At 40.4% G+C, this 19,592-nt stretch overlaps 1 protein-coding gene across 1 annotated transcript in view; it reads right to left on the reverse strand.

Annotated features, from left to right (window-relative positions):
• Positions 1-3,630: 3,630 nt before the first annotated feature.
• Positions 3,631-19,592, reverse strand: part of LOC126354826 (monocarboxylate transporter 9-like) — a 92,218-nt gene continuing 76,256 nt past the window's right edge. Inside the window, exons 8-9 of the mRNA XM_050004769.1 lie at positions 7,395-7,586; positions 3,631-4,724 (exon numbers count right to left, since the gene is read on the reverse strand). Coding sequence (XP_049860726.1) covers positions 4,585-4,724; positions 7,395-7,586 — 332 coding nt within the window. The 3' untranslated portion in view covers positions 3,631-4,584. The remainder of the gene's footprint in view (positions 4,725-7,394; positions 7,587-19,592) is intronic.

A 19,592-nucleotide genomic window follows, 5' to 3' on the forward strand; every position in this document is an offset into this window, starting at 1 on the left:
CTCTTTGAGATGTTGTACCATATACAGGCACAATACCCATCAAAATTCTTTGCAAAAACGCTCTCGGAGGCGTTCTGTAAGTGCATACCATACATTTCGTAAAAACCCATACACATACTCACAGCACTCTGAATGTGAGGGCTATCACACACTAAAATTGATTCCCCAATATTCCACATGATATGTGCTTTAACTATTTTAGGGTATTCTAGTAGTACAGGAGGTGGTATGATTGGTGAATAATGCGCATAATTCGTTGTGTGCAATTATTACATTCTCAATCTACGTTGAACCCTCGATCTATGCATTTACATTGTAAGTCATACAAAATAACAGTACCTTAATAGGACAGGTATGTCATGGTACTGATAGCGGCAACAGTTGATGTATACCTCTGCGCTGTGGTGTAGAATAGTCCGACATCCCTGGTCAAGGTATTTCATAGTGTTGCTGCGTTTTAGGCTGTCTGTTTACATTTCTCCTCTGTGCGAGGTTAATGAATATACGAATTGACAATATCAGAACTAGATGGAACAAGGTGAGTTTCTCACATTAATATTTGATCTTATGTAGTTTTTTATTGATGCAGGTTATCGATAGTCAAATTGTGAAATGAAATTAGTTCTCTTGTCAATGAGAAATAGAGCAACGGTCGTTGTTGGTGGTGGCGAGCATTCTTCCTACTGCATCTCATATGCATCTAAAGAGAATACAATGATTTCAGAATAAAATTCGCTCCTGAAGCTTTTACCATTTACCAGCCATAGTACTTTAACATGAACATCACTTTTGTGAGGTCTGTATCTGACAGAAGCGAGAGCAGCAAATTCAGAGTTCGGAGACAATGGCCGGATCATATGTAATTTGCTCTTGTACAAAATAATAGCAAGTCACTGTTAAACAATCCGCAAATAATCTCGAGGACGCGTTTTGCTTATGGCAAAATGAAATCAATGGCTGAACGCGAATTGTATTTGGCACATTGCGTCTCTCTGCAATGACCTGCTGAGCGTTTGATAGGAAATAGTTTTTCTAAAATAAATATTACAAAATCATAATTCATGTACAACTTAATAATTGCGAGGAGTACTTTTAGCTATAAAAGGTAACAAGCATGTAAACATAATTAATTATAAGTCGAAGATATATCTGCTACAGAGACACTTCCGCTTAGATAGATGAAGACAAGATAAGTGGGGAGATTCAATTTGTCTTTTTATAAAACACATGAGAATAGAATTTCTCCGATTCGTTTAAGCCACAAGCTTTTTTATAATGAGATTTAAATGTGCAGTCTATACGCGTTTTTTTTTGCCTTTCTCATAGGCAGCTGGAAATATTTTTTAATAAAAGAGCTCACATTCGCGTAAGAAAAATACTTTGAAATAATTCATCCACAAAAAGAGACATTCTTCGGTTAAAGCCAGGTCGGCGACGCAGTCGTGATCACGCACACAACAGCGGATATGCGTCAAGTCCTGACACTTGTTTAACTATGCTTCTCATAGAGCACAGGCCATGGAGAGCAAATGATGACATTCATGTCAGTGCGATCCTGGCATAACACGTGTGTAACGCCAGTATAGTGCTGGTGCGTTCCCATCTGATCGTTCAGATCATTTTGATAATTGGAATAATTTATTGTAAGTGCAGAATTCAATACAAAATGGATCAAAGGGTTCCGTCCAGAGCAGAGCAGAGAACCTGAATGATTCCTATTGCACCAGAACAAAATGGGGCCGGGACGGAGCTTGATTCCCATTGTGCAACCTCCATCTTTCCTCCCTCAGTGACCTCGACACTTGTCTTCATTGGCTTTCAATATGGCGCTAGCCAAAAGGTGCTAATGGAGTTTTTTTGCCAGAACGTATACTGCACCTCTACTACTGGGGTCATTATAAACCGAGTGGTACTAAGTGAAACAAGAAAATCTTGGTAGTGGTACGGTGAAAGTCAGTTAATTGTTCATTCAGAGGTCATAAGACATTTCTATTCTTCTCCCTTACAATTTATAAAGTGGCACTTTCCTTATGGGATCTATGGAACATTCTGAATGAATTAATGTTATTTGTAAATAGCTGCATTACAAATTATGTCTTTCTGCTTTGTTGCAGTTAATTCAGAATCAGAATTCGAGAGTAATTTATTTTTCGACATTTCTTACACTTTGCACATTGTTCACCGCAAATAATTTACAGGCCATGGCTGCATGAAAGCGAGACATCTTCTGCAGCTAATGCAAGAAGCTGTGGAAACGGACCACTTCGAGCGAGCCCGGCGAAGTTATGTGAGGGAGCTTACCTGCTCGTAAGCCAAATACCCAGATACTTTCGGAAGACTCCGAGTCGTTACCACATAGCTCGGAACAGCAGACAGTGTAGTGTCGTGACATCGTCGGCGCAGCAGAGAAGTAGATCTGCAGTGGCGTAGATAAGCTGATTGCTTCGCATCCGAGCCATGGTCCAGTTATGGCTTATGTAATAGAAATTAATGCTTTAGCAAAACAAGAACATGCTACGCCTGTACAAATAATCTGCATTTCTAGTCAGAGATACTGCGGTATACCAGTCACCATCTCCAAGGATGATCTACTACACTCGGAAAGCCTACGAGTCTATGGGAATCAACAGCATTTCACCTCCAAACTGTGTCGCTGTTAGCTGCTTCTCTACGGTTTGCGCTGAGCCGAATATTGTGGAGGTGGTGCCCTCTAGTCCTACCTCAGCTGCTGCCAGACTCTATATCGGAAGTTTGTCGTTCGATTGCGGGGCAGAGCGGCTGTTCAGCTGCTACCTATCGCCCCTGTGAACAAACAGCTTACTGTTTGCCTCGTCTCACGTGGGCAGCCATTGCTGCTGCCATGAGCTACCTCGTCCACGATGGGTGTACAGTCTGATTATCCGCGTCTCTGCACACAATCTGTATTCGTAAAAGTGTGTGAAGTGATGTACCAACTGGCCATCAATGGAAGGAGACTGATGGACACTAACGGAAAAAGAAACCCTTACTGTCACAGTAAGTAAAAAAACTAAATTTGCATCCATATCGACAGATGTACAATAGTCACGGCCATACATTGAAACGTGTTCCATCTTCTTGTCACAGGGCCAGCACCCAGCATAATGCTAGAGATTGTGATGTAACTTCCAAAAAACCATCTGAAGATGTACCTGGAAAGGTTCGAAAACCGGTTCATGGAATAATAAATAACTACTCAAAAAAGGGACTGGTTGCAGTTTTATGTAGTATTTACATTAAATACAAACATGCTGTAGTGATTGGCGACTCCATCGAGTGCTGCGTGCACACCTACCATATACGTGAAATTGAAGGAAGGTCAGCGTTGGCCGTAATATTGATGGTTTATTGATAGCAAAATCGATTTTCAATCACATAGTGATCATCTTCAGTGCTGTGGTGTACAAATTAAACTCATAGGTACTGGTATCAAGTTATGATCAGTAACAAAAGCTAGAAAACGATCACAATAACTCTATTATGATCGTTTCTTAGCTTTGGTTACTGATCATAACTTGATACCAGTACCTATGAGTTTAATTTGTACACCACAGCACTGAAGATGATCACTATGTGATTGAAAATCGATTTTGCTGTCAATAAACCATCAATATTACGACCAACGCTGACCTTCCTTTCAAATTTCTTAACATGCTGTAGGTAACAAGTAATTATAGGTGACCATTTTCAGTCTAGTACTTCTTTCACAAAGTCTCAAAGCTCTTTCTCTGGACATTACAGGACTTTATGTTAATGGAGGTTCGTCTGAAACTTACGATTTCTTTTAAATTCACCGTGTACTCACCTCCGGACTACTGTGTGCACATGTGTACTTTTATTGCAACAGCATGACTAGTAGTTAGTCATAATATATGAAATGTAGATATAGCTCGTCATAAAAGAAAATGATGTCCTGTAGGAAACTGGGTATAGGAGAATAGCAAGAAGAAAACTGAATATTTCATGAGAGGAAACCTCTGTTAACCTTGAAAGCATTATCAACATATCTAAAAAATCTGCCGTGTCAGAATAATATTGATTCTAAAAGCATTACAAAATGTATTCGAATGAAAATAAATTATCGTTACATACGTATATTAAGTTAATGATGTTTGTTCTGTACAGGAAAAACATAAAAGTACATCTATCTGTACATTTCATGTGACGAATTACTAAGCCGAGACCTGAGGACACTCGGGCTACACATAAATTCACGAACAATGTCGCCGAAACACTGGTACGACATGACTGCCAAACGTCAGACGAGCTGCATTTTACACGTGATGGAGAGTCAAGTGCGCAGTTAAAATCGATGTCTGCGCTAATTTAATAGCTGAGCTTATGAACATTCGCGTCCTTCTAAGTGCCCATTGTCACATCTACCTTCTGGTTTAAAGTTACTAGCGAGACATATTGAGATGACGCGTCTTGCGGTGATACATACAGGGCAACACTAACAGTTAGCACAGTATACGGCCCAGTCCTGATATCTGCAAGGTGACACGGTGTACGTCGGAGACTTCTGCCGATGACCAGAGTAGGGCCGACGAGATACTTAGCTTCCTTTCATACGTGCGCCTTCTTCTTTCGTTTTCTTATTTCAGTCACAGAAAGCTCCAGGGTCCACGGTATTACACACAATAAGCCAAGGACGGTAAGAACCCAGATACTTGAACTAAAGCTGCCAGTCAAATCCTTTAGTTTACCTGAAAAACAGAAACGGAATTGTACTAATGTGCTGGTGCCTGTGAATTGTAGTACGGAATTTAATATTTAAATTACAAGTTTTACACATTCCGAAAGCTTAAATTTGGTGTTACAAAATATGTTATAAACTATTTTGATTTGATGATTGATTGAACTATAAAAACTGAAAGAAAATTATTGAAACAACATTACATTATTTCCTGTAATAAAACTAGGACGTAATTGTAACGCTCAATCTAAAATGCGTTTTTCTCTTTTTTTCATTTGCTTTGCTCTCCACAGTTTAATGCTGTTTTTGCAATTCATTTCACGTAATGTGGCAAATGTAAAAAATTATAGAGTGGACACTGCGCATGACGTCATTTTACTGAAATAAATATCTAAGTCACGTGACTCGGGGCTCGAAGCCGATTATGTCATTACGCATTTATAGTGCAGAATTTATGCCTTTTTTTACAGATCAAATGTTGTGTTGTTGTGCTTTTTCCTTCAGATAAGTCTTTCTTTGTATCCTGGAGGTTAGGTAAAGTCACGAAAATCTCAGTTGTTGAAATGAATTACATTAAAAAACTTGATATTTCCATAAGTTGAAAGTTAGAACGTATGTTCGTCCGGGGATGTAAAACTTGGTGAATAACTAAGCTTTTGAGATAACATATCATTAATATGTTAGATGTAACATAATATCACAGAATTTATACAAAAATATGCTGGTTCAGAATATGATTGTACACAATAACGCCATATTAAACAACCACTGCATACATTTGAGGAATTGTTAATCCCCAAAACAAATACCAAATGCAGAGTGAATTAATGTAAAATAATTTGCATCTATGGAAAAACTGTAAATTCCCTGAGAGTCTGTAAATTATTAATAATTGGAGGAAGTGTTAAGTAAATTACGACGCATAATAATTTATAAATTCACTTGTAAAGTGACAAATCAAAACCGGCTGGAGTGGCCGTGCGGTTCTAGGAGCTACAGTCTGGAGCCGAGCGACCGCTCCAGTCGCAGGTTCGAATCCTGCCTCGGGCATGGATGTGTGTCATGTCCTTAGGTTAGTTAGGTTTAATTAGTTCTATCTTCTAGGCGACTGATGTCCCCAGAAGTTAAGTCGCATAGTGCTCAGAGCCATTTGAACCATTTTTTGACAAGTCAATTGTCACTGATTAATTATCTGATAATGAAAAAAAACATTAATTATTAAAAAGATGCCATTACTACCAAGATAGTAACTGCGAGGTCTGTCTTCGTGTCTGTCTCAGTGTCTTCGTGTCTGTCTCAAAGTCTTTGTGAAGTATTTGAGTTTTCTTCGACATAGCAATAAACCACATTTATTTTCTATAAAAAGTGTGTGATTTTACAAAATTTCCGTACTTTGGATCAACAAATGTTTTTTTTTTCCATGATAATAAAAAACTCTGTCGATTTAATGTGATAACGCTGTATCAAATTTAAGAATGAGAAAATACGCAATACTTAAATAACATGATGTACACCAAAAAATAGACGTAGTGCTAGTTTCGTTTCGCAGTTTCAACAGAAAATACACAATATGTAGTGTTTACTTAATTTCAATCTTCTGAATGTAGAATCAATTAATTTCAGCAGTTAGCCATTCGACAGTATAACATGGTGCAGGCATAAGAATAGAAGACGCAGAACAAAGTTCTCGGATTAGAAAGGATGTAAGACAGGGCTACAGTCTTTCGCCCCTACTGTTGAATCTACACGTCTAAGAAGCAAAGCCAGAAATGAAAAAAAGTTTCAAGAATGGGATTAAAATTCAGGGAGAAAGATTGTCAATGATAAGATGTGTTGATATTATTCCTATCCTCAATGAAACTGAAGAAGAGGACTTACAGAACCTACTGAATGGAGTAAACAATCAAACGAGAACAGAATGTGTATTGAGACGAAACCGAAGCAATACGAAAGCATCAGAAATAAGAGTAGTGACAAATTTAATATCTACTTTGGCGTCCATGAAGCAAACGAAGTTAAGGAATTTTGCTACCTTGAAATAAAAATAATATGTGGAGGATGAAGCAAGGGGAATGTAGAGTAACACGGAGTGCGTCATTAATCAAAAGACGTCTACTAGTATCAAATTTAGGGCTTAACTCCAGGAAGAAATTTCTGAGAATATGCGTTTGGAGCACAGCATTCTGTGGGAAGTGAATGATGAACTCTGGGAAAAGCGAAAAAGAGGAGAATCGACGCATGTGATATACGTGGTATTATAGAAGAATGTTGAAAATTACGTGGTCTGACAAGATATGGAACGAGGAGGTTCTTCACAGAATCGACGAAGAAAGGAATACATGGGAAACACTGACAAGAGGAGACAAGGATGATAGGCTATGTTTTAAGCCTCCAGGAAAACTTCCGTCGTATTTGAATCAGTTATAGACGGAAAGACTGTAGGAGTAGACAGGGATTGGAACACATCCAACAAAGGGAGCACATGTAACTCTGAAATGAAGACTTTGGCACAAGACTGGTGAGTAAAAAAAAGTACATAACAGAGTATATCCTAAAGCTATAAATCTCTGGACTGGATGGAGAGTCGCCTAATCGGAAAAAACCTTATGTGCAACCCAAACACACAAATCTACGTGTAGTTATCGTGTGAGCCTTTTAGGGAGGTCCTTCAGATATTTACCTAGAAGAGGCCCGAAGGCGACGTTGAGGAGCCCAGTGAAGACGCTCTGCAGTCCGAAGGCAGCGGGGAAGCGATCCGGGCTGCACACCTCTCCCAGGACCAGTGTGAAGACGCACAGGATGAAGCACTTGGAGTAGCCCAGCAGTGCTGACAGCACCATAACGGACGTGTAATCCGCGAAGAAGATGTACACTGCAAACATAGAAATATTAACTTGTTTGACTTCATTTATTTATACGTCACGTTCCATAGGACCAAATTGAGAAGCAAATCTCCAACGTCATGGAACGTGTCAGTTCAAGAAATTACAATGTAAAAGTAATAACAGATAACAATAAAATGTTAATGAACCCGAAAAAGTCAAGCCATTAGTTTAACGCAATCAACAGCACAAGAAGTATCAGCTTAATTTTTCAAGGAACTCCTCGACAGAACAGGAGTGACCCATGAGGACACTCTTCAGCTTTGAAAGCGCGTGGATTACTGATAAGATTCTTGAATTCTTGTGGTAACTTACTGAAAATGGATACAGCAGTATACTGCACACTTTTCTGCACAAGAGTTAATAAAGTCCGATCCAAATGCCGGTTTGATATCTGCCTACTATTAACTGAGTAAAAGCTGCTTATTCTTTGGAAATAAGCTGATGTTGTTTACAAGAAAAGACAGTGAATAATATATATATTGTCAAATATGTCTAAATAAGCAGATTAGTGAACAGAGGTCGACAAGATGTTCGCGAACTTACACCACTTATTGCCCGAACCGCCCGCTTCTGAGCCAAAAATATCCGTTTAGGATGGGAAGCACTACCCCAAATTATAATAGCATATGACATAAGCAAATGAAAGTAAGCAATGTAGACTAATTATCGTGTCCAACAATCACTTACTTCAGATAGCGTTCGAATAGTAAAAATGGCAGCATTAAGTATTTGAAGAAGATCCTAAACCTCGGCTTTCCACGACAGTTTTTTTCTATCTGAACACCTAGAAATCTGAACTGTTCAGTTTCACTAATCATATGACCATTCTGAGAAATTAAGATGTCAGGTTTTGTTGAATTACATGTTAGATACTGTAAAATCTGAGACTTCCTGTGATTTAGCTTATGTCATGACCTACACTGTTTGAAACTGAGCCAATGTTTCATACAACATCCATTACTACCAAGCTAATGTCATCAGCAAATAGATATATGTTCAAGTTACCCGCAATGCTAGAGGACATCTCATTTATACACTCCTGGAAATGGAAAAAAGAACACATTGACACCGGTGTGTCAGACCCACCATACTTGCTCCGGACACTGCGAGGGCTGTACAAGCAATGATCACACGCACGGCATAGCGGACACACCAGGAACCGCGGTGTTGGCCGTCGAATGGCGCTAGCTGCGCAGCATTTGTGCACCGCCGCCGTCAGTGTCAGCCAGTTTGCCGTGGCATACGGAGCTCCATTGCAGTCTTTAACACTGGTAGCATGCCGCGACAGCGTGGACGTGAACCGTATGTGCAGTTGACGGACTTTGAGCGAGGGCTTATAGAGGGCATGCGGGAGGCCGGGTGGACGTACCGCCGAATTGCTCAACACGTGGGGCGTGAGGTCTCCACAGTACATCGATGTTGTCGCCAGTGATCGGCGGAAGGTGCACGTGCCCGTCGACCTGGGACCGGACCGCAGCGACGCACGGATGCAAGCCAAGACCGTAGGATACTACGCAGTGCCGTAGGGGACCGCACCGCCAATTCGCAGCAAATTAGGGACACTGTTGCTCCTGGGGTATCGGCGAGGACCATTCGCAACCGTCTCCATGAAGTTGGGCTACGGTCCCGCACACCGTTAGGCCGTCTTCCGCTCACGCCCCAACATCGTGCACCCCGCCTCCAGTGGTGTCGCGACAGGCGTGAATGGAGGGACGAATGGAGGCGTGTCGTCTTCAGCGATGAGAGTCGCTTCTGCCTTGGTGCCAATGATGGTCGTATGCGTGTTTGGCGCCGTGCAGGTGAGCGCCACAATCAGGACTGCATACGACCGAGGCACACATGGCCAACACCCAGCATCATGGTGTGGGGAGCGATCTCCTACACTGGCCGTACACCTCTGGTGATCGTCGAGGGGACACTGAATAGTGCACGGTACATCCAAACCGTCATTGAACCCATCGTTCTACCATTCCTAGACCGGCAAGGGAACTTGCTGTTCCAACAGTACAATGCACGTCCGCATGTATCCCGTGCCACCCAACGTGTTCTAGAAGGTGTAAGTCAACTACCCTGGCCAGCAAGATCTACGGATCTGTCCCCCATTGAGCATGTTTGGGACTGGATGAAGCGTCATCTCACGCGGTCTTCACGTCCAGCACGAACGCTGGTCCAACTGAGGCGCCAGGTGGAAATGGCATGGCAAGCCGTTCCACAGGACTACATCCAGCATCTCTACGATCGTCTCCATGGGAGAATAGCAGCCAGCATTGCTGCGAAAGGTGGATATACACTGTACTAGTGCCGACATTGTGCATGCTCTGTTGCCTGTGTCTATGTGCCTGTGGTTCTGTCAGTGTGATCATGTGATGTATCTGACCCCAGGAATGTGTCAATAAAGTTTTCCCTCCCTGGGACAATGAATTCACGGTGTTCTTATTTCAATTTCCAGGATCCCTGGGGCACCCCACATTTGACAATACCCCACTCACACCCTACATCAGAGCCATTCTCAACACTGTTGATAATGACTTTTTGCTGCCTGTTACTAAAGTAAGAGGCGAACCATCTGTGAGCTACTCCCTGTATTCTGTAATGGTCCAACTTCTGGAGCAATATTCTGTGATCAACACAATAAATGTCTTAGTTAAATCAAAAAATATGCCTTGCGTTCGAAACCTTTTGTTTAACCCAGCCTGTACCCCACAGAGAAAAGAGAATATAGCATTTTCAGTTGTTAAACGACTTCTAAAGCCTAACTGTTCATTTGATAGCAAATTGAGCGGTATAAAATGATCAATTATCAGATAAATTAAGGTATAATCATTTTCAATACCTTTAGCAAACACTGATGGCATAGAAATAGGTCTAAAATTGTCTAAATTATCCTTTTCTACCTTTTTATAAAGTATCTTTAATACTGAGCACTTTAATTGTTCAGGAAGCTTACCATTCCAAAGGAAAAATTACAAATATGGCTGAATACAGGTCTATCATGTGCAGCACAGTACTTCAATATTCTGCTAGGCACTCCATCTTATCCATTAGAGTCCTTAGTCTTCAGTGATTTAGTTATTGACTCTGTCTCCCCCTTGTCTGTATCACAGAGGAGTATTTCAGATATCAGTCTCGGGACGGCATTTACCAAGAGAGTTATATGATTCCCTGTAGAAACTAATTTTTTATTTAATTCACCAGGAATGCTCCGAAAATGACTGAAAAATACTGTAGATATGTCTGATTTATCAATAACAGAAACATTTTTACTACGAACTGACTTTATATCGTCGACCTTGTCCTGCTGAGCAGACACTTCCTTCATAACTGACTATGTGGTTTTAATTTTATCTTGTGAATTAGCTACTGTAATTGCGTACCAAATACTCTCTGCCTTCCTAATAACATTTTAAGCACCTTACAGTACTGTTTACAATGGGCTACTGCAGCTTGATTGTGACTACTTCTACTTTGGTCACAGATAAGGTATTTTTACAAATGAATGCAATGAAATAAACATTATGTCTGTATGTAGTGTACATCTAAATACTTTTATTTAAGAGCTTTGAGTCATCAGCCTTCTGACTGGACTGATGTACCGAGGCAGGAAATGGTCTCCTGTGCCAACCTCTTCATCTCAGAGTAGGACCTGCGCCCAACGTCCTCAATTATTTGCTGGATATATTCCAATATGTGCCTTCTTCCACAGTTCTTACTCCTTACGGCTCTGTCAAGTACCATGGAATTTATTCCCTGATGAGTTAACTCAAGTCCTATCATTTTGTTCCTTGCTCTTTTCTGTATTTTCCACATGTTTCTTTCTTCACGGGTTCTGCAGATTATCTCTCCATACCTTATAAGTCTACCTAATTTTCAACTTCCTTCTATCCATCACATCTCAAATGCTTTTATCCCCTTCTTTTCCGATTTTCACACTCTCCATGATTCAGTACCATACAGTGCATGAAACCTGCGTTCTTTGCAATTTATTCCTCAAATGAATGCCTGTGATTTATACTAGCGGACTTCATTTATTCAGGATCGCCCTTATTGTATATGTTGGTCTACATTGTGTGTCCACCTTCCTTTGTCGGTTTACTAGAATTCCTTTACTCTGTCTACTTTGTGGTTCCCAATGTTATTGTTAAGTTAATGCCAATTTCATATCTGCTATTCCTCGTTATAGTCATCTTCCTTAGGGTAACTGTCTATCCGTCTCCTGTGATCATTAGCTGTTTGTTCTATTAAGCAATTCTCCTGCTGTGAGAATGGCAATGTCATCAATGAATCTTAGCATTGATATCATCTCACATGGAATCTGAATCTCACTCCTAAACCTTCGTTTATTTCGGTCATTGCTTCTTCAGTCTTCAGTCTACAGCTCGAACAGTTCGTAATTCTTGTGCATGTTATACATTACCCCCCTTTCCGCACAGTTCATACGTATCATTGCACCTTCTTACAGTGCTGAAAGCTCTTCCCAAGTTGACAAATCCGATGAAAGTGTCTTGATGTTCTAAAATCTTGCTTCTATTATCAAGCACAGCGTCAGCAGTCTACCTCCCATACTTCTACCTTTCCTACATCAATAACCATCGTCGTTTAACCAATTGTTAGTTTTCTTCTCCATTATTCTGTATATTATTCTTGTCAGCACTGTCGACGCATTAGCTGTTAGTTGTGCGGCAATCCTCGCTCTTATATGTCATTAATCTCTTTGTGACTGTGTAAGATACTTTTCCGAAAGTCTGATGACATGTCTCCAGACTGGTAGATTCTACAAACCAACACGAGTAGACGTTTTATTTCCACTTCTCCCACTTAGTTTTATCTTACAGCAAGTCTTCCAAACCTCAGTTAAACCCTGGCTGTAAAACTAGATACTTTGTTTTCGGAATCAACTCCCAATCCTTTTACTGTTATGTCATCAGGCAATTCCTCCCCATCGCAGAGGCTTTCAAGGTACTTTTCCCGCCTATCTGTTGTCTTCTCCGGGTTTAATAATGGAATCCCTCGTGCATTCTTAATTTTGACGCTTTCGTTTCAATTCACGGAAGTTTGTTTTGACTTTTCTCTCTGGTTAACGACGATTGATTACTTCGTTTCCTATATCTTCCCATTTTTCCTGCAGCCATTGCGCCTTGGGTTCCTTGCACTTCGTACAAATTTCACTACTAAGTGGCTTTTGAATTAGATATCGACCTATTCCTCTCTTTTCATCCATATTTTTTAATTTTCTTCTTTCGTCGGTCCAGTTGATTTGTTAGATTACCCAAGGTTTCTAGCAGTTATCTTCTTTTTACTCATACCTGTACGCCTTACTTCGTTTCTAAGTCTCTGTTCCACAGTGAGGCTATCCATCTGGAATCTTTGCGTGTCTCAAGGTCTTTTTCAAGTCTGCTTCCTCCTCCAAAAACTTTTGAACACTATATTCGATAATACCCACCCCCCACCCCATGAACCATGCAACATGCCGTTGGTGGGTAGGCTTGGGTGCCTCAGCAATACAGATAGCCGTACCGTAGGTGCAATAGGTGCAACCACAACGGAGGGGTATCTGTTGAGAGGCGAGACAAACGTGTGGTTCCTGAAGAGAGGCAGCAGCCTCTTCAGTAGTTGCAGGGGCAACAGTCTGGATGACTGACTGATCTGGCCTTGTAACACTAAACAAAACGGCCTTGCTCTGCTGGTACTGAAAATGCGTGAAAGCAAGGGGAAACTACAGCCGTAATTTTTCTCGAGGGCATGCAGCTTTACTGTATGGTTAAATGATGATGGCGTCCTCTTGGGTAAAATATTACGAACGTAAAATAGTCCCCCATTCGGATCTCCGGGCGGGGACTACTCAAGAGGACGTCGTTATCAGGAGAAAGAAAACTGGCGTTTTACGGATCGGAGCGTGGAATGTCAGATCCCTTACTCGGGCAGGTAAGGTAGAAAATTTAAAAAGGGAAAGGGATAGGTTAAAGTTAGATATAGTGCGAATTAGTGAAGTTCGGTGGCAGGAGGAACAAGAGTTTTGGTCAGGTGAATACAGGGTTATAAATACAAAATCAAATAGGGGTAATGCAGGAGTAGGTTTAATAATGAATAAAAAAGTAGGAGTGCGGGTAAGCTGATACAAACAGCATAGTGAACGCATTATTGTGGCCAATATAGACACGAAGCCAACGCCTACTACATTAGTACAAATTTGTGTACCAACTAGCTCTGCAGATGACGAAGAAATTGAAGAAATGTATGATGAGATAAAAGACATTATTCAGATAGTGAAGGGGGACGAAAATTTAATAGTCATGGGTGACTGGAATTCGGTAATAGGAAAATGGAGAGAAGGAAACGTAGTAGATGAATATGGATTGGGGGGGGGGGGGGGAGATATGAAAGAGGAAGCCGCCTGGTAGAATTTTGCATAGAAACCACCTTAATCATAGCTAACACTTGTTTGAAGACTCATAAAAGAAGGTTGTATACATGGAAAAACCCTGGAGGTACTAAAAGGAATCAGATAGATTATATAATGGTAAGACAGAGATTTAGGAACCAGGCTTTAAATTGTAAGACATTTCCAGGGACAGATGTGGATTCTGACCACAATCTATTGGTTATGAACTGTAGACTAAAACTGAAGAAACTACAAAAAGGTGGGAATTTAAGGAGATGGGACGTGGATAAACTGACTAAACCAAAAGTTTTACAGAGTTTCAGGGAGGGCATGATGGAACAAGTGACATGAATGGTGAAAAGAAATACAGTAGAAGAAGAATGGGTAGCTTTGAGGGATGAAATAGTGAAGGCAGCAGAGGATCAAGTAGGTAAAAAGACGTGGGCTAGTAGAAATCCTTGGGTAACAGAAGAAATATTGAATTTAATTGATGAAAGAAGAAAATATAAAAATGCAGTACATGAAGCAGGCAAAAAGGAATACAAACGTCTCAAAAATGAGATCGACAGGAAGTGAAAAATGGCTAAGCAGGGACGGCTAAAGGGCAAATGTAAGGACGTAGAGGTTTATCTCACTAGGTGTAAGATAGATACTGCCTACAGGAAAATTAAATAGACCTTTGGAGAATATAAAACCACTTGTATGAATATCAAGAGCTCAGATGGAAACCCTGTTCTAAGCAAAGAGGGGAAAGCAGAAAGGTGGAAGGAGTATATAGAGGGTCTATACAAGGGCGATATACTTCAGGAGAATATTATGGAAATGGAAGAGGGTGTAGATGAAGATGAATGGGGAGATATGATACTGCGTGAAGAGTTTGACAGAGCACTGAAAGACCTAAGTCGAAACAAGGGCCTGGGAGTAGACAACATTCCATTAGAGCTATTGACAGCCTTGGGAGAGCCAGTCTTGACAAAAACTCTACCATCTGCTGAGCAAAAGACAGGCGAAAGGGGGGGGGAGGGGTGTTTTGGGGAAGAGACAAAACAGCGAGGTCATCGGTCTCGTTGGATTAGGGAAGGACGGGGAGGGAATTCGGCCGTGCCCTTTCAAAGGAACCATCCCGGCATTTGCCTGGAGCGATTTAGGGAAACCTAAATCAGGATGGCCGGACGCGGGATTGGACCGTCGTCCTCCCGAATTCGAGTCCAGTGTGCTAACCACTGCGCCACCTCGCTCGGTCGACAGGCGAAATGCCCTCAGAGTTCAAGAAGAATATAATAATTCCAATTCGAAAGAAATCAGATGTTGATAGATGTGAAAATTACCGAACTATCAGTTTGACAAGCCACTGCTGCAAAATACTAACCCGAATTCTTTACAGGCGAATGGAAAAACTGGTAGAAGCCGAACTCGGGGAAGATCAGTTTGGATACCGTAGAAATATGGTAATACGTGAGGCAATACTGACCCTACGACTTTTCTTAGAAGCTAGATTAAGAAAAGGCAAAGCTATGTTTATAGCATTTGTAGACATCTATCTACATCTACATCTACATCTACATGACTACTCTGCAATTCACATTTAAGTGCTTGGCAGAGGGTTCATCGAACCACAATCATTCTTTATCTCTACTATTCCACTCCCATACAGCGAGCGGAAAAACGAACACCTAAACCATTCTGTTCGAGCTCTGATTTCTCTTATTTTATTTTGATGATCATTCCTACCTATGTAGGTTGGGCTCAACAAAATATTTTCGCATTCGGAAGAGAAAGTTGGTGACTGAAATTTCGTAAAAAGGTCTCGCCACGACGAAAAACGTCTATGCTGTAATGACTTCCATCCCAACTCGTGTATCATATCTGCCACACTCTCTCCCCTATAACGCGATAATACAAAACGAGCTGCCCTTTTTTGCACCCTTTCGATGTCCTCCGTCAATCCCACCTGGTAAGGATCCCACACCGCGCAGTAATATTCTAACAGAGGACGAACGAGTGTAGTGTAAGCTGTCTCTTTAGTGGACTTGTTGCATCTTCTAAGTGTCCTGCCAATGAAACGCAACCTTTGGCTCGCCTTCCCGTCAATATTATCTATGTGGTCCTTCCAACTGAAGTTGTTCGTAATTTTAACACCCAGGTACTTAGTTGAATTGACAGCCTTGAGAATTGTACTATTTATCGAGTAATCGAATTCCAACGGATTTCTTTTGGAACTCATGTGGATCATCTCACACTTTTCGTTATTTAGCGTCAACTGCCACCTGACACACCATGCAGCAATCTTTTCTAAATCGCTTTGCAGCTGATACTGGTCTTCGGATGACCTTACTAGACGGTAAATTACAGCATCATCTGCGAACAGTCTAAGAGAACTGCTCAGATTGTCACCCAGGTCATTTATATAGATCAGGAACAGTAGAGGTACCAGGACGCTTCCCTGGGGAACACCTGATATCACTTCAGTTTTACTCGATGATTTGCCGTCTATTACTACGAACTGCGACCTTCCTGACAGGAAATCACGAATCCAGTCGCACAACTGAGACGATACCCCATAGCTCCGCAGCTTGATTAGAAGTCGCTTGTGAGGAACGGTGTCAAAAGCTTTCCGGAAATCTAGAAATACGGAATCAACTTGAGATCCCCTGTCGATAGCGGCCATTACTTCGTGCGAATAAAGAGCTAGCTGCGTTGCACAAGAGCGATGTTTTCTGAAGCCATGCTGATTATGTGTCAATAGATCGTTCCCTTCGAGGTGATTCATAATGTTTGAATACAGTATATGCTCCAAAACCCTACTGCAAACCGACGTCAATGATATAGGTCTGTAGTTAAATGGATTACTCCTACTACCCTTCTTGAACACTGGTGCGACATGCGCAATTTTCCAATCTGTAGGTACAGATCTATCGGTGAGCGAGCGGTTGTATATGAGTGCTAAGTAGGGAGCTATAGTATCAGCGTAATCTAAAAGGAGAAAGCTTTTGACAACGTTGACTGGAATACTCTCTTTCAAATTCTGAAGGTGGTAGGGGTAAAATACAGGGAGCGAAAGACTATTTACAATTTATACAGAAACCAGATGGCAGTTATAAGAGTTGAGGGACATGAAAGGGAAGCAGTGGTTGGGAAGGGAGTGAGACAGGGTTGTAGTCTCTCCCCGATGTTATTCAATCTGTATATTGAGCAAGCAGTAAAGGAAACAAAAGAAAAATTCGGAGTAGGTATTAAAATCCATGGAGAAGAAATACAAACTTTAAGGTTCGGCGATGGCATTGTAAGTCTGTCAGAGACAGCAAAAGACTTGGAAGAGCATTTGAACGGAATGGTTAGTGTCTTGAAAGGAGCATATAAGATAAACATCAACAGAAGCAAAACGAGGATAATGGAATGTAGTCGAATTAAGTCGGGTGATGCTGAGGGAATTAGATTAGGAAATGTGACGCTTAAAGTAGTAAAGGAGTTTTGCTATTTGGGGAGCAAACTAACTGATGATGGTCGAAGTAGAGAGGATATAAAATGTAGACTGCTAATGGCAAGGAAAGCGTTTCTGAAGAAGGGAATTTTGTTAACATCGAGTATAGATTTAAATGTCAGGAAGTCGTTTCTGAAAGTATTTGTATGGAGTGTAGCCATGTATGGAAGTAAAACATGGACGATAAATGGTTTGGACAAAAAGAGAATAGAAGCTTTCGAAATGCGGTGCTACAGAAGAATGCTGAAGATTAGATGGGTAGATCACGTAACTAATGAGGAGGTATTGAACAGGATTGGATATAAAAGGAGTTTGTGGCCCAACTTGACTAGAGGAAGGGATCGGTTGGTAGGACATGTTCTGAGGCATCAAGGGATCACCAATTTAGTATTGGAGGGCAGCGTGGATGGTAAAAATCGTAGAGGGAGAATACACTAAGCAGATTCAGAAGGATGTAGGCTGCAGTACGTACTGGGAGATGAAGAAGCTTGCACAGGATAGAGCAGCATGGAGAGTTGCATCAAACCAGTCGCAGGACTGAAGACAACAACAACAACAACATATCTTTCGTGTTTTCGAAGATTTTCCTGCAGAATCTAACATGGCAAATTACCTAGCCATGCGTTTTTTACCCATTAAATGTTAAACTGGACAACATATGTAAAAATGCGTATTGCATTATTTGGACCCTTCTACATAACCTTTATCTTGTATTCTTTTCTTTTATTTCTTTTTTTCTTTCATTTACTGCCCTTTCAGGAGGAGAACTATAATGGGAAGACACGTGCGAAGAGCTACGCAAGATACAATCTATGTTAACTGAATCTTCTGTCGGTTCTTACTAGAACAACATTATAATAAATTAAAAGCGCTAGTTTGCTTTTGTTCTACAGTATTACTTTTATTGTGTTAACCGGTTTCCGGCTTACAAGGCCATCTCCAGACATTTACCAAAGAAGTTACAGTGTTTGTAAACAATAATGGAAAGAAGTTACACATCTAGGTTGTAGCAAAGCCGTACAGCGAATAACATCTTTGACAGTGTGGTGGTAATGTAATGTAAAATGTAAAGATTGAATAGTAAATAAATAAAAACCGAATTAAAAGGGAAAAACAGGAACAGGAAGCCCACATAAGTTTATATTAACAAACAAAGGCAATAAAATAAAATAAAACAAAACTAATACTTCACAAGGTTACTTGAAGAGGTATAAAACATGGATATTAATACACAAACCAACTGCAATAAGAAAGAATTATCAATTTAATCACAGAAAGTATCAGGAACTTAAGCAATACCAATAAGATAAATAGAAAGGAGAAGATGCAGGAAACTGGAGGAGTGGAGGGAACATACACTAAATGCTATCTTTGAGAGTGTGGTGGTACTGCATTTTAAAATGTAAAAAAGTTGAAAAATACACTAATTTGATTTTATTGGTTTTGTTTATTAATATAAACTATTATGTAGGCTTGTTGTTCCTGTTTTGTGTTAAAGTTTTTTCCTGTATAGTTAGTTTTTATTTATTTACTGTTAAAATTTTTACTTTTTACATTGCATTTCCAGCAACTGTCGAAGATGTTATTTGCTGTACGTTTCTGCTTCAATCTAGATATGTAACTTCTCTTCCAGTGTAGTTTACAAACATTGTAACTTCTTTAGTGACAATACTCAGTAAATGCCTGAAGATGGCCTTGTAAGCCGAAAACCGGTTAACACAATAAAAGTAATACCACATAACAAATACAATGGATGTTTGATTTTAATGATATCTTCTAGCGCTACGAAGTCTATCTGAACAGTTGCTTTGGCCTTCATGACGTTATGGAATGCCTTCTATTCATTGTGGGCATTAAAATCCTTCTACGATGTGACGAACAGATGACATCCGAATGAAAGCGACACTCTTTACATAGCCGAATTTCTTTCATTCCTTTTGAATGATAATAACTCCAAACATTTTTTTTCGTACGCAACACAGGCCATCGCTTATGTGCACTAAAAAAATAATATTATGAACTATCAAAGAAACTATCTCGTTACTGCTTTAATTTTTGTAGTTAGTGTTTTCTATGTGTTTGGTATAAGGCATAATAATTCTGTCAGCTATTATAGGTCAAATCGTTCACAAG

This window comes from Schistocerca gregaria, chromosome 3 (genome assembly GCF_023897955.1).
Source record: "Schistocerca gregaria isolate iqSchGreg1 chromosome 3, iqSchGreg1.2, whole genome shotgun sequence".
Lineage (NCBI taxonomy): Eukaryota > Metazoa > Arthropoda > Insecta > Orthoptera > Acrididae > Schistocerca > Schistocerca gregaria.